At 40.2% G+C, this 15,124-nt stretch overlaps 1 protein-coding gene across 1 annotated transcript; it reads left to right on the plus strand.

Moving 5' to 3' along the window:
• Nucleotides 1-5,766: 5,766 nt before the first annotated feature.
• LOC146484382 (uncharacterized) lies at nucleotides 5,767-12,656 on the plus strand. Its single transcript, XM_085104894.1, has 3 exons — nucleotides 5,767-6,232; nucleotides 7,257-7,396; nucleotides 7,930-12,656. Exons 1-3 carry the CDS (start codon nucleotides 5,767-5,769, stop codon nucleotides 11,911-11,913), a joined length of 4,590 nt encoding a protein of 1,529 aa, XP_084961020.1. The 3' UTR covers nucleotides 11,914-12,656.
• Nucleotides 12,657-15,124: the final 2,468 nt, after the last annotated feature.

Here is a 15,124-nt window from a genome sequence, read left to right on the forward strand (position 1 = left end):
GCTTTGATGGCACGTGACCACCCGCTTACTTGATCGGTAACTAAGATGTAACTTGTTCTGCAAATTCTTTTAAAAGTTAAATGTGCTGGCTGGATTTTTCAGCTCGAGTCACGAAGACACTTCTTTTTTTTTTTTTTACTGAGTAAAAACGTGACTTGGGTCTCGTGAACCACGCATCAGTGTCTCGTTTTTTAGTGCGTGTGATTGTGTGAGTCCCTCCATGGCCTACTGAGGCAAGAAATTACCTTGGACAGCAAAAGAAGGAGCATCACTCCCAAAAAGTACGACTCGACTCCGTTTGGGTACAAACGATCACCGGAGTGGAGATGGATAGTGAATAACTGTTTTAGTATATATCAAACCCATGTATATTAATAACCAGCCCCAATTAGTCAGTTAATACTTGTGCGTGAGGCCACAAGTCTGGAAATGGCCAGCGTTCGAATTCTTTTTAATTTGGTGTCGCGTATTTCCACAGGTACGTATATATACCCAAAGCTCTATGATCCTTTGTAAATACTCTTTGTGTTAAGTGTACGGTAGCTCTAGCCTCTTGTTCTTGTTCCTGAGAAATTGGTGAAAAAGCATTCGCAGATCAGGACCATGCCGGGAGGTAAGAAGGAATTACTATCCTGCGTTTGGATAGCCAATCAGGGCGCGAGAAAAACACTATCAACTAGTGCGTTAAAAATTGATAGCATTCAGGGAATCAAAATAGTGGAAGCCCTTGGCGCGGCTTCCCTAACATTGTTCCAGTTTTGGAGCCAAGAGTTTTCTAATTGTTTGGAAAGATTCTACTAGGACCGGCTATTAAGTGAAGGTGTAACTTATTAGCCACTCACCGCTGTCCTTGGATAAAAACGGAGGCCAGATATTCGAATTTCCGTACATGCAGCATCGGAGTTCCTCATGTGTGATGCGCCAATCATACTTCCGTACCAGTTCCGGCCATCAATGACCAGTGACAACGATGACAACGATTTGATGGATCATGATTAAAACACCACACGAGTACATACGGGTAACACACGAGTACGGCATACGGAACATACGCATACATACGAATACATACGACTAACATACGACTAACATACGACTAACATACTAGTAACATACGAGTAACATACGGATACATACGACTAACATACGGATACATACGAATACATACGAGTAATACGAATGTTTTTCTTTTAAGGAAGCTCTAATTATAAGCCTTGCAAGCATTTTTCACGTCAGCAAACACGTACCCGGTCCAATTTGAAAGGGGGGGGGGGGGGATGTTGATCAACCCCCAAGGTTTAAATTTAGTCACAGTAAAATAAATTCACATGGAGTGCAAAACCATTAGCTTGCGCTACAAGATAAAAATATATTTTGCATGGCGCTGACGTCGTATGACGTCAGCAAATCCGCTATCTTGATTTCACTATTTCACCTTAGTTGGTTATGAGAAATGGCAAAAAATCAGTGCAAAATCAAGCCAGAAAGCTTAAATGTAACCATGTACATGTAAAAATGTCGAATTTTGGGAAAATTCGGCGGCGACGACGACCTGGACGACGTCACCGAACGCATAACCTAGAAATTTTAAAAATTCGCGTTCTCTCAACTAACTTGCGATAATTTCAAACCATTTAATTTGCGTAATATGGCCAAACTGTACAGGTGCTGAATTCGTAGGGGCGGTTTTCAAGTACAGAAGAGAAACAGAAAGGAAAATCCACCCTTGTATGATGAAGTTCTCCTCAAAACTTTCACGTTGTTGTTTTGTGGAGGACGGCAAAGAAAAGTACCAAAGTGTATCACGCACATGTTGGGCCAGTGGTTTTGCTAATGAAAACCATTGTGTTTTGATGCTCTCGTTGCCGTCGCCCTCGATGCTGCTTAAGGTCCAAATGATCTCCATGGAGACCATCTGATCATCTCACAGAATAATTCACTTGCCACGTGCATACTGGTGTCTATCATGTTTGTGCATAATTTGCACATCATAATAAATTCACAAGTACAAAAGGGTAGAAAAATAAAATATTTTTACTTCTGCTGAAATTATAGAATTTAAATTTAATATGCCTCTGAAATATATTGTACCCCATATAATGCTCAGAATGTTGATTCCGTGTTGTCTCCCAGATTAGTCAAAATGTATTTGCATATTCAGCTACTTCTCAAAAGTCACCTTCCGATTGTTTATTGTGGTCTAGTGAAGGCGGAAGCACCAGTCTTTTGGCCATTTTAGTAGGGAGAGGTGACGTGTTGTTCGATTTTAAGTGAGGATTTGACCCAATGATTGTAGTAGCCATCACTAACCTCTCTTCAGCTTTCTCAGTACAAACGTTCCCCTCGTGAGGATCGTAACCTGTTGACGAGCAACCGATTCTTCCATTAGAGTCGAATAAATCGGTCTGAGTGGTTTGTTTTGTTTCCTTTGTCGATTTTCATTCATTTTTTATAATGAACAATTCGCGTCCCCCTACAACTGTCCTTTGCAAGCCGCCAACACATAACATCGACTCGGCTTCATTTGAAGTCTTCAGACGTGTCTTGTATTTCCTTTCAACACAGTGTTGTTTTTCTCGTGAAATCCTTCTTTTAGTAATTGAGGCGGGTATTCAACAGTACCAGCTGCGTTCTGACTGTCTTTCACAGAATGATTCTTCTTTTCATTTTCACCGGGAAATAATAAAAATACAATTGCCATGGCCAAACCAAAGATGATAAAACATGATACAACCCGTTTTAACCAGCGAAGAGACACGAAAAAGCAGCACTTTTTAGCAGCACTCATGTCGGGCCACACAAACAAACAAACTTCATTTCAAAATGTAACTGGTTGCTATGAATAATTCAAGCGTTCAATTTTCTGTCCGGAACTGAGCTCTAGCTAAGCCAATTTAAGGTTACCGTATACCTTTCTCGAATCAATTTTTTCACTTGAACGGGACACTTTAAAGAGCTAAACTTGAACTCAAAGGGAATTTGTTCCTTTGCCTTCAAATTTAAACAGTAGCTAGTTTAACATACACACAAAAAAACCCCATCTGCGAATTTTTTCTTTCAAAATATTTTTTCTCCGAAAGCGATTTTTGTACGATCACTCCACATTTTTTGAATCCTATTTCGAAAATGTTCTGTAACTTTTCACTGCAATTGAATATGGCAAAACGCAGACACGTTTTTTTAACGCTTTGGGTCTGGAAACTGAGGAGCAAATTATATTAGCGAAAAACGAAATTCGCTTTGACTTGTAGCTTTCAAAAGGTGATTCGGACGCTCGCATTTAGAGGTCGTGAAAAATTCGACAATTCATTTTATTTCAAAATTCTTGGTATGGTTTGATAGCCAGCTCTATAAGCTTTAATTTGATATAGGGGTTTAGGTATCTACAGTTTAAACCGGACGCGCTACATCGCTTGGACGTGAGACACCTCTGAAGGTATAGGGTAACCTTAAGATGATTTTAACCCAAATAAAACTTATTCCACAGAATGTCTACAATGATGTTTTAGGCAATGGAAAATTTCAATCGAAATGTCACAGGGACACCCAATAGCTCGGTGGAATATCTGTTTGGTAAGACTGACATTACCCACCTCAGAAATTAGGATTAAATTGTGAAGGAAAATTAGCATTTTCTGTAGTGCAAGGTCACCTAAATTAAAAACCTAATCCCTTTAGTTTTTGGAGAGGCAAATACGTCTTTAAAGTGCGAAAAAGGGCAGCTATTGTTAGTATTTTCTGAAAGCCAACAGCAGCCCGTAATCAGCTTTTTGCAAGCTTCAAACATTAAATTGAACTGAATCGACATTCATTTCTAATTCCAGTATGCTGATTTGCATGGGTAAATTTTGCTTGTCTGTATTAATGTTATTTGTTATTTGAGCAGGACTATTTAATTTCATTTGACTTATAGGTAAAGATCAAAGTTTACACATTCTACTGTCATATGCGGTACTTGCTTGGGGTAGCGCCTGTCACGTGTGCATCGCATTTTAAGGAAATTCAAGTCAAGCAAAATCATATCATCGCCTGATATTCTTTGCTACTCTATATGATGAAAATACAGTTAACTTACTAGACCTACTCACAGTAGAGAACATTTTTACACTTCTTTTACTTCAGTTCTCTTACCAGTGGCATAAAAAGCAGCTCCCTAGCATCTTCGAAAACCACTTTCGTTACGTCAGTGAAGTTCACACATATAATACCAGATACGCTTCAAAAGATAACTTCTATAAAGCACGTTTCAGGACTAATATTGGGAAAACAACGTTATCAGCTCTAGCGGTTGAGCATTGGCAAAAACTACCACAAGATATCAAAGATCCCAGTTTTTCTACTTTCCCAAGAAAAGGGGCAAGAAACTGGAAAACTATACGGTTTACTTAGGCACTGGGCATTTCCACCGTAGATATTTATATTTAGTTAGTCTTATTATTAACTATAAAACTTAATTAACTAAATATACATATAGAATATCACGTTTAAAGGAAATGCGAAATAAAAGTATTGTTGTTATTGTTGTTGTTGTCTAGACTAGATTTGGCCGCATCCGCTGATTACTGTTGCAGTCAAAAGGCAAAGTGTGAAGAAGCCTCTTTCCAGTACCCCGGAGCCACTAATGTGACTAATGAGTTGGGCAAAACGGTGCAGGATCCATTTACATCAAACGGTCGGCTTGTTCAGTCTCTCAGTCTGATAGTAATAATGAATAAGTCGTGCTGGGATGAGATAATTTCGCCGTTTAAACTGTCGAGTATTCCTTAGAACTTATTCTTTTGATTTACCGTTTCAGAAAGGTTTGTTTTCATTCAGGGAATACGGCATATTGGAGCCTCGCTTGAAAATTTACGCGTGAACAACACGTAAATAATAATAATAATAATAATAATAATAATAATAATAATAATAATAATAATAATAACAACAATAACAATTAACAATAGCGGTTTAATTCCTGGTTAGTTCGCCCCACATTAAAGGACTTGAAACAATCACGAAGAACCCAAATGACCTGAATTTTTAATTTTAAGCGACGTTACATTAGCCTTGGGATCAATAATGAAAAGAAATTTCTAACTTAAACATCAGTGGTGTACAGGATCTTACCTTTCAACCACACCACAGAGACGAATCGAGACGAACATGTTTGTTCTCTAGCCGACATTGCGAATGCGGCCTTTGAATACAGCTTACATCACTACAAGCCCTTGGATTACGTGGATATCGTAATTTTCTACAAACATGAATTGACAAGGATAAATTTTGCATCCAAGACTAGGAGGAAAAGCGAAAGTTTGTGATTTTCTGTTTAGTTCATGGTTTTGCTTAAGAGCTGAAACACAGGCCTTGCGATCAAGCGATCACGTGATTGAGTAAGGAAAAACCAATCAAAAACTTTTTCCGCACGACAACAATAGAGCTTTTTTTTTAAATAGCTCAAAAAGGGGTTAAAAGGTTCTTGTAAAATATGTGATCAAAGTATGAAGATCGTCTGCGTTAAGTATCTTTGCTCATAGCAAAAATTATAGTTGCGTTTTAATTTCGTTGCTTGTCGGCTTCCCCACCGCGTGCTCGTTAATTGCTGGTGTGGAAAGAGTCCTAGACCCTGATATAAATAAAAATTTGACTGAATCATGCCTATCTCTCATGATCAGCCTATTCCCTGAAATCCAGTGGTCTTTTTGCCGATCGTGCAAACTGTGCGGGAAAGGACTGGGGACAAAGTTGAGCGTGAGGAGCCTGGTAACTAACACCGATTTCAAGATGGCGGCCAAAACGTCTTCGAGAAGAAAGATTGATGAAAAATTGAATTTTTTATCCCCAAAGTTCGACCCATTGAAGGCTCTGTACTCAAAAGACCTTCACCCACCAGTACCCAACATACACATATTCAACAACCTCTTAGAATATGCAAATGCCATCAAAGAGGGCAAGATAAAGTCCAGCGAGTACGTGAAGCCTTCAAAAACTCAGGCTTCTTCAAGACAAACTGGCAGTAGAACAAGAAACCTGAAGCCAGAGTACCGACCAGCAGAGAAGAACGATTTACAAGAAAGGCTTAAAATCATCTCGGAATCTGAAGTGGGCAAAATAGAGAAAAGAAAATCTGACAAAAAGAGTGAAGGAAGAATGGACGATGCAAAACTAGAGGAATTCATGTTGGCTGAGGAGGCCTTCAAAGCAGAACAAACAAAGAAAAAACGGATGAACGTAATACAAAGGATGGAAGGTAATTTTGAACCCCGGGGTAAATAAGCAAACACTTATAATTTGCAGTCTTGCACCAGCTAAAGGATAACCCTGACATTAAAGAAAGAGTGGAGCTGTCCACAGGGTCAGCCAAGTTGGTGAGGCATCAGTGTCCTGGAAATCTCCAAAAAATTTGAAATTTAGTAGAGGCTGTTTCTGTTTGATCATAATTTTTGTGCCCATCTTACAGTGTGAGTACTGTTACCACGGTCACTTAACCAAAACTGGCCGATCAGATTGCAGGACAAGAACAATGAATTTAACCAAAGCTGATTGAACCAATCATGAGTAGACGGAAAGCAACAGTTAAAACCCAAACTGTTGGAATGATTCACTGTTTGTATCATAATGTGATCAGATTGGCCAGTTTTAAGTGACCCTGGTAAATAGTAGTCGCACTGTAAAATACAGTAGGGTAAAAAATCTTAAAAAAAAACCCAGGTCTTTCTTCAGCTGGTTTGCTCATTTGTGGTTCATAGCTCCCTGTATCATGCACCCTCAAGGAAGGGACTGCTAGCAGCTTGGCAATTTTTGTTATCTGCAAAACTGTCCAGCTCATTGTCTTTTGGTACTATTATTAAGAATTTTTTGTAAGGAAGCATTTATTAACATGCCCAGTTTTCAGTTTGTGGATAAAAGCCTTCTCCTAAACACTCACTCCCTGTTCATGTGCTCATTCCTTTCTTACTACTTTTTTTGCCTTATTCCAATGAGCTTGTGTGTTCCAACACTTCTGTGAAAAAAGGGCACCAATTTTTCGAAAATAATATTCATGACAAGGGCAGGAAAATTCATGGCATATTACCTGATTGGAGGGAACTTGGGATAAAATGAAAAAAAAAACCCACTGTGTTGCAGTTTGTATCCTTGATTCCAAGTGTTTTGTTGATAAGTTATTTTCATAAAAATCCTACCACGCACAGTCCTCAGTTATAAGCCTGTTCAAAATTCGGAGGATATCACTCCACTTCCTCATTTTGATCTCATTTTTTCTAATTTCATAGCTTATACTGAAGGACCATTTAGTGTACTGCATACTTGTCTTATTGAGAGGCGGAGAGTGAAGGTTTGGACCAGGAGATACAAGGGACTGCGCAGTGTTTTGTCTGGATATCTTGTAGCATTTGATAAGCATATGAATCTGGTGAGTGTTCATACTCGTTGCTCTTGATTCTTGACATAAGGTGCCTGTTTGTATTTTTATTGTTCATTCTGACTCTGATTTAGCAGGCTGATGTCGACAATGGTCGGAGTAATGGTGTTGTGTTTTAAAACAATTTCCTGTCTTTTTTGTCCTTGAATTTTGCATGGGGCTGTCGCTTCCCGGGTGAGTATGCAAAGGAGCTGTCATGACAGAATACCGAGCACTGACAGATTCAGTACTGCGTGTGAGGTGGGGCCTGTGGGCCCACAGCAAAAACCTCTCTTCTAGAATTAAAAAAAAAACGAAAGAGAGAGAGAGATTTATGTCACATGATGTATTAACATTCTGCCGGATGATAAAAGCTACAACACATCACGTCATATATCAGAAAGCATTGAGATAACGCCTACCACTTGTGCTTGGTCCTAACCTTTGATCATTTTAGGTTGTATACTGTGATTTTTTATGTCATAAAGAGGATCATGTAGAAATATGTTTTGCTTTTTGACCATATTTTTTTTAAACTTTTGCAGGCTCTTTTCGATGTTGATGAGGTATACACGTTAGAGGAAAGAATTAAACAAGACGAGCTCAATGGAGAGTCACTGAGAACGAGAAAGAAAAAGAAAAAGAAAAAGAAAAATACTACATGTCAAAGTGAACTTCCTTCTGAAACCTTGAAAGTTGACGCTGTTGACAAACCACCCTCTGCATTAGAGAAAGCTTCATGCTGTGAAGAAAAAATACAGGAATCTCTTGATGATCAACTCATCACTAATAATCAGTTTGACAGAGAAGGTACGGTTGTATGTAAAACGCATGAACCTCTACTGGACACTTCATGTAAAGATGTCACCTTTGTAGACTGTTATGCTACTTTGTCTGACCTTCCTACGGGCATCACTGAATACGAATCTTCCACGCCTTCTGCGGAAGCTTTGAGTACAGCTTTGCAAACAGCTGCTTTTTCTGTTGGTCAGGTTTCGGGGTCTACGGAGCCTGAAACAGTACGCTTGGCTTGTGTGAATGATCACATTGAACATATCAGTGAGGGTGACATTTCATCTGTGGCCGCAAATGTTCAGATAATTAATGAGGATGGAACTGATGAAACTCAACAAAGTGTTAACCTTACAGAAGTGAACAAAAAGAACAATGTCGATAACGACAGAATCTTGAGCTACAAAGATGGAGAGAACTGCGATAATAGCGATGTGAACTTGACAGATCTAAAGTCCTTCCCATCCAAGATCAGTGAGCCAGATATGATTTATGTGGAAATCACGGAGAATGAGAAGAGGACATTTGATGATGCATTACATGAAGACCGTGGTAACAAAACAGCGATGATGTCAACTATTATGAACGACAATAGTGACGTCACTGAAGTTGACATCCTGCCGGCGAATGAAGATATTTATGGCATTAAACTTGAGCAGAAAGAAATTATGGAGAAAAGTGTCCGTTCAGCAAATAATATCAGTTGTTGTATGATGAAGGCTGAAGACGTTGATAACGTCGAGCATCCATGCACTAGCAAGGAATGTGGAGAAACCATTGAGAGAAACACAAACAGTGAAACAAGAGTACAAGAAACAAGTTTGTTTGACAGCAAACTAAATATTCCTGACGAGAGCATAACTGGTGAATGCACCGAGAACGTAGAATTCACTGGAAATTTGAACCAAGTTGAAAATATCAGCAGTGAGGCTCATTTACAAAGGCATGTGATAGATACCAGTGAAATGGTTGAACATCAAGTAAGCAGATGTGAGAACACTCAGGCTCTCGAAACAGCGCATTCTTTCACTGCAGTACACGTGAAAGACGAATCTGTTGAAAAAGCAGACACTGAGCGTTCATGCTGTTTGCAAAGTAACGGTGGCTTTTCCCATGACGAAAAATGTTCACTTCAATCGCAAGAAACGAATGTAGAGCTCTACTACAGAGAAAGAAGCGAACTCAGTGAATATTGCTTGAGTTTGGTGACACATCCAGTTGAGAGTCCAAGGAAAGAAAACAGAACAGTCAATATATCTTCTCACGCGGACCTTCCAACGGATTCATCGAGATTTCCGCTTGTTTGCGCAAAAGAAGATCGTTGTATTTCTCCAAATGTGGAGACGCGCACTTTCCCAATGGAATTAGATGGTAGTGTTACTGTTATTGACGTGAAAAGACATGTGAGCGAAAGAGTTTCCAATGAATCCGACAAGGGTGATGATGCCAGCCGCGACATACTAGAACACTTGGTTGTCGGAACCCCTCAAGTATCCATAACTGCTACCAATAACAGTCTTGCTGAGGAAAAGAAGCTCCCTTTATATTTTGTTTCTTCGCAACCCGCCAATGACGTTTTTGATGAAAGAGTGAATGGATCTGAAAGTCAATCCAAGATGGATGAAACAGCGCCAATCGATGCACAGTGTTCTGGGTCGAGGTCAAATTCCAGGAAACCACTTTTCCAGAGTGAAGAGTTTCATTTGAGTGGAAATTCATTTCAAGAAGGAAAAGAAAATAGACACTTTTGGGATGATAAATTTGGACAACAAATTGACGAACATAGTTCGAGCGTAAATGAGCAGTTTAGTAATGTAAATGCAGATGGTCTTCAACTGGGGACATCACTAATTGTACAAGAGTTGAGCGAAGACGAGGAGACATACTTAGATCAAAAGGAACGTGAAGTGTTTGACAAACCAGTTGAACTGGAGAAGCCAGGCGGTAATTCTTTGCCTTGTGAGGATAGGGCTAAAGACATTGATACGTTGGATGCTATTGCGACTTTAAAGAATAAAACAGAATCCTCTGTTGATAACCTGGTTTATCCACCAGGAAAAGAGACTCAGAATGATGTGAATAATGAATCGGGAACTTTGGATTTGTCACAAAAGGGCTTTAACTCGGAAGAGCGGACAATGGACGAAAACAGAGACATGCCTTGCATTAAAGGTGCAGAAGGGCCCTGTAACAGCATAAAAACAGACGGACAAACCAAAGGAGAAATGGATAACCCACTGCTTAATACAGTCAATGAAACGGCTAAAAAATGGGCGGGTGAAGATGAGAGAGAAGAAGGTGAGATTAGCTCTGAAGAGGATGAGACTCCTGCGTGTGGAAAGCCTACCAGAGAAGAAAAGGAGGAAGGTGAGCTCTCTTCATCTGCTTCAGACGCAGAGGCTGCTGTTGAAACATCGCTTGTGAAAACGTGTGGTGCAAGCTTTGGTAAAGGCTCCCAAACCAAGAATATATTGGAAAAGGAGGAAGAAGAGTTCTTCCCAGCCAGACGACGACATTCTTCACAACTGCCCGAAAGTTTAAATGGTAAAAGAAGACCTTCTTCATCTGTTCTTGGAAACATTGATCTACGAACGAAGCTGCGTGAAGCTCGGAAAAAGCTGAGAATTTTACCCAAAAGTAAAACTCCTTCTTTAAGAGAAACGAAAACTGATCGTCCTCTCGCTGGATCGCAATCTGTTGGCAAAGCTATAAAAAAGAATGGAAGTGCAGAAAAGCGTTCGGATAAACCTAGTAAGGGAAAAGAACATTATCAAGGAAAGGATAAACAACCCGGCACGTGTGATGGGCGTAAGAAGCCACGACGGTCTTCTCAACTGATAAAAAGCAAGACACAAGAGCATCATCAAGAGTCTTCCAAAGAAGGCGAGCATGCTAGCGCCCAGTCTAGACGTGAAAAAGCAAGAACTAACTCTCATTCTGTTAGTAAAACAACTAGGAAGCTTAACGGTTCTTCGCTGGGTGATAAAAAGATGAAGAAACAGAGTCCACGGAGGGACAAAATTGAAGATCGTCCCGGGAAAGGCCAATGCGAGGCCAAGAAAGCGGTGAAAGAACCGCCAGCCCCTCGTGAGATAGATAGCGAAGAGAAAAGCAAACTTGGGAGGCTTTCCAAGGTGAAAATTGGAACAAAGACTGTCGGAGCTAGTAATGTTACTAAAGGTGATCTCACTGGGAAAAGTAAAACTAGACAAGCCAAGACTGCACTAAAAGTATCTCCACGAACTGCGGTAAGAAAAGGTCTTAAGAAATCACCTGCCAGTATTGCTTCCAAGATGAAAACAAAGTCTGGAAGTGGTATCGAAACCCGACTGGGGAATCCCAAGAAGCGAAGCAGATCCGCAGACAGCACAGATACGAGGCAAGGTAAGAAATTACGACTCCAAGAGAAAATTGATTCATCTATCAAGTTGGTAACTGGTTCTTCAACGACTAAGATTGCCAAATGTAACAGCAATAATCAAGCACCTTGCAGCACTAAAATGAAGGATTCAGGAAATAAAATGGCCACAGTTAGAGACGAGAAGATTATCAAAAGTGTTGCTGAATACAAGTGCGTGGATAATTCAAAGGAAACATCAAGTGAGATTGACTGCATGAAGGCAGAACCGATCTTAATTGGTCGCAACAAGTGTTTGATTTTTAAGCGTCGTCACGTGAATCAGTTGTTTGTCAGAGGAGACAATGTTGTCATGATAGCTTATGACAAACCGAATTAACTGACTCTCCTTCAATTTACTGTTGATGGATTTTCAATTTCATGAAACAATGCAAGGCCCTAAACGTCGAACCTTGTTTATGATTGCATGGAGGTCGTCATTATATCTTGGATAAACTGAAGGCATTAAAAGATCTGTACAGCCCCGCAAATGATCCCCAATTTGAGGTATTTTAAGCCCTACTGTATTTGAAAAATGAGGAGTTTCGTACAATTCGTGGACATTTTAGGCGTTGTAATGGTATAATTAAAAAAATGTATGTTCCAGTTTAGAGGTAAATTTTTCTGTTGCACTAAGCTGTTACATTGAAGCTTGATAGTTTAAATGTTATTAAGAAAAAAAAATGAAGTGTATAAAGTTTAAATCCACTGTCCAAATTTGAGTCCATTCCATTCCATATTTATGGTGAGACTAGATCATTTCCCGTCAGAGGATCATTTGCGCGCCTGGACAGATCCAACTGCACTATAAAGAGGATAGGATGCGAAAACGGTTGAATAGACGTTTAAGTTCAATGGCCGTGTTGTGTTTTGGAGGTTTCCTCATCACGCAGGCCCTCGTGACCTGCGATCGAGTTTCCTTTGTACTACAAATAGGAAATTCTGTTATATTGGCACAATCGGCCCAACAACCCTGTGATGTTTTCTCCAAGATAGCAAATCAGAGTAAAAAAATTTCACCGAAGGAAACTCAATATATGAAATACTGCTAAACATTTTGCCATTATAAATATAAAAATGTTACACTGGTTAAAAGGTATTAAAAAGATCTTAATGTCCCAACGTTTCGGCTACTTGCACAAGCCTTCTTCAGGGGTAATAAAATGCAAGCGAAGTGACAAGTTTATTTAAGATCGCGTAGTTGCTTGTAAAAACGGAATATATTAGAGTTAGTTTTTGTGCAATAAAGTTAAGGCCCTGTACTCTTGGGGCAGATACATGCCGTCATCGCGATTAAGTGGAATATTGCACGTGATGATTTCCCATGCTTCCAAAAGGCGTCGGGTTCGCCAACTTTAGCTGGCACGTAATATTGTAGACGATTCCCACGAGATAGTGTGACCAGATTGTAAACAATGTTCGGCGAGTGCAGATTTCTTGGGATGTTTTTGTTCGACCGCTTTTTGGTTTTCCTTGAGTCGAGTATTAAATTTCCGTTTGGTCTCCCCGATGTAGAGTTTGTCCCCTTGTTTGTCGCAAACTTTGCAAGGAATAGAATAAATTACGCCGCGTGCCTGATCTTTTGGAACGGGGTCTTTAGGCTTGAGAAATAGGTTACCAATGGTCTGGTGTGGTTTTAAAGCGACTTGGATATTATATTGTTCAAACCCCGCTTGATCGGTTCCGTTGTTCCCTGGAAGTAGGCAAGACACAGAAACTCTATTTTTTTCTTTTCTGTAATCCGGGAGTTTGATCTCTTTACTGATTCTGATGGTCTTCTAAGGTGCAGAGGCAGGATGTCTCATGCTGAACTTCCATATACAACCAAGCACCCCATCCTACTTCATAGTAACCATGGATTCACCCCGGGGGGTACTCCAAAAAAAATTGGGTAGGGGTGTGCGGCCCGCTTCCCAAAACCCTTACCCTATTTATGATCAAAATCTGCGATTTTCCCTACCCTATTTATGACCTGAAGTAGCTTCTTCTAAAAAAAAAATCGAACCCAGGACTAGAGTGCAAAAATCTATACCCTATTTATTACCAAAATGGCGACAAAATGGCTAAAAGCGATACCCTATTTATGACCAAAACAGCCGAAAATCCATACCCTTTGGCGCTGCACATACCTATATAGCCCATATAAGGGAGTACCCCCCCGGGGATTCACCTCTAGTTATTAGGGATTGCATGTCACAGGATTAGCATGTTAGGATTATGCACGCTTTCCGGGCCTATCTTTGTAACACGCTGCTAGCCTAGTATCATGGGATAGAAAAACCCATGTGCTCGATTGAAAATGAAGAATGCTTACATGGTCCAGTTGGATAGATCGAAAAATCTACGAAGAAAGCCTAGCATTCTGAACAATTCAGGAAAACATTCTGATTGAATTCGACATTCCAGAACCGACCGGCTGAGATCAGGGTACTAGATTAATTGAATCTTTGAGCAAACCACAGAGCCTTCGTAAACATGGGGAAGAAAGGAAAGTCTACAGCCATTCCTGCATCTCCTGACTGGGGCAACAGAAAGACAAGCAAATTCGGCAACTGAAATCACAAGGAAACGACAAATTCGAACCGCACACAGGCGATCTACCGAGCGTGTGATGGAAACAGCGACTGAAATTCTGAGTTGCTAGTCCATTTGTGTTTTGGCTAAACGGTTTCGTTTTCACTTTTCTATTCTAGTAAAGAAAGATGAACAGTTTGTACTTTGCCTGCGTCACTCTTTAATTGTCTCTGCTATTTTGTAATGCTACGGTAAACCATTCTACATTACGCTACGCTATTTCACGCATCGCTAATCTATTTGATGTTGTGCTGTACCATTCGCGATTTAATAGAATACAATGTGCTGTTTGAACATTGGAAACTAAACCATTCTCGTTTTGTCTGTTCTACATTACAAATGAATGGTAAGCTATTCGCTAGTTGACTAGACTATTTAACTATTTCATGTTCTCCTACGACATGAATTGCTAGTCCATTTGTGTTTTGGCTAGACCGTTTCGTTTTACACTTTTGACTGCTGGTCCGGCCGTCTACATGCTGCCCATGAGAACCAACAAGGACATCGAGGGGTGGCACCACAGTCTCAATCGAAGAGCCAACAACCAAGTCCACCTTCACTTCTACCTGCTAGTGGAGCTGCTACACAAGGAAGCTAGGCTCGTATCAATCCAGATACAGCTAGTGTCTGACGGCAAGCTGTCCCGCATCCAGAGGAAGAAGTACCGCCTGTTGCAGTCCAAGATTTTCAAGTACTGGGAGGACTATAACGCCGACGAAATTTCAGCCCGCCGCCTTCTAAAGCTGTGTAGCTACATCAACGGGCCTTCTGCCAGATGCTGAACCGTTACATTCTTAAAAACGGCTCCTTTAGGAGCCACTGGCCCCCTGTGGGGGGCCACCAAATCTTCAAAAGTCATGACCAATACAAATTTGTGTGTTAATTGTGTGGTCCTTTTTTTTGTCTTTTTTTAAAAGTCCTTTTTCGTTTTATAGCCAAACACTTTATACGTTGAGAGACTTAATACGTTCGATTGT

The sequence above is a fragment of the Pavona decussata genome, unplaced genomic scaffold (assembly GCF_977016875.1).
Source record: "Pavona decussata unplaced genomic scaffold, jaPavDecu1.1 SCAFFOLD_34, whole genome shotgun sequence".
In the NCBI taxonomy this organism is placed as follows: Eukaryota; Metazoa; Cnidaria; class Anthozoa; order Scleractinia; family Agariciidae; genus Pavona; species Pavona decussata.

What these genes read in the sequence shown, in the direction of transcription:
- LOC146484382 (XM_085104894.1), top strand. Translation starts at nt 5,767, where the DNA reads ATGGCGGCCAAAACGTCTTCGAGAAGAAAGATTGATGAAAAATTGAAT. An exon ending in CGTAATACAAAGGATGGAAG is followed by an intron (nt 6,233 to 7,256) that starts GTAATTTTGAAC and finishes CTAATTTCATAG; the next exon opens with CTTATACTGAAGGACCATTT. An exon ending in TTGATAAGCATATGAATCTG is followed by an intron (nt 7,397 to 7,929) that starts GTGAGTGTTCAT and finishes AAACTTTTGCAG; the next exon opens with GCTCTTTTCGATGTTGATGA.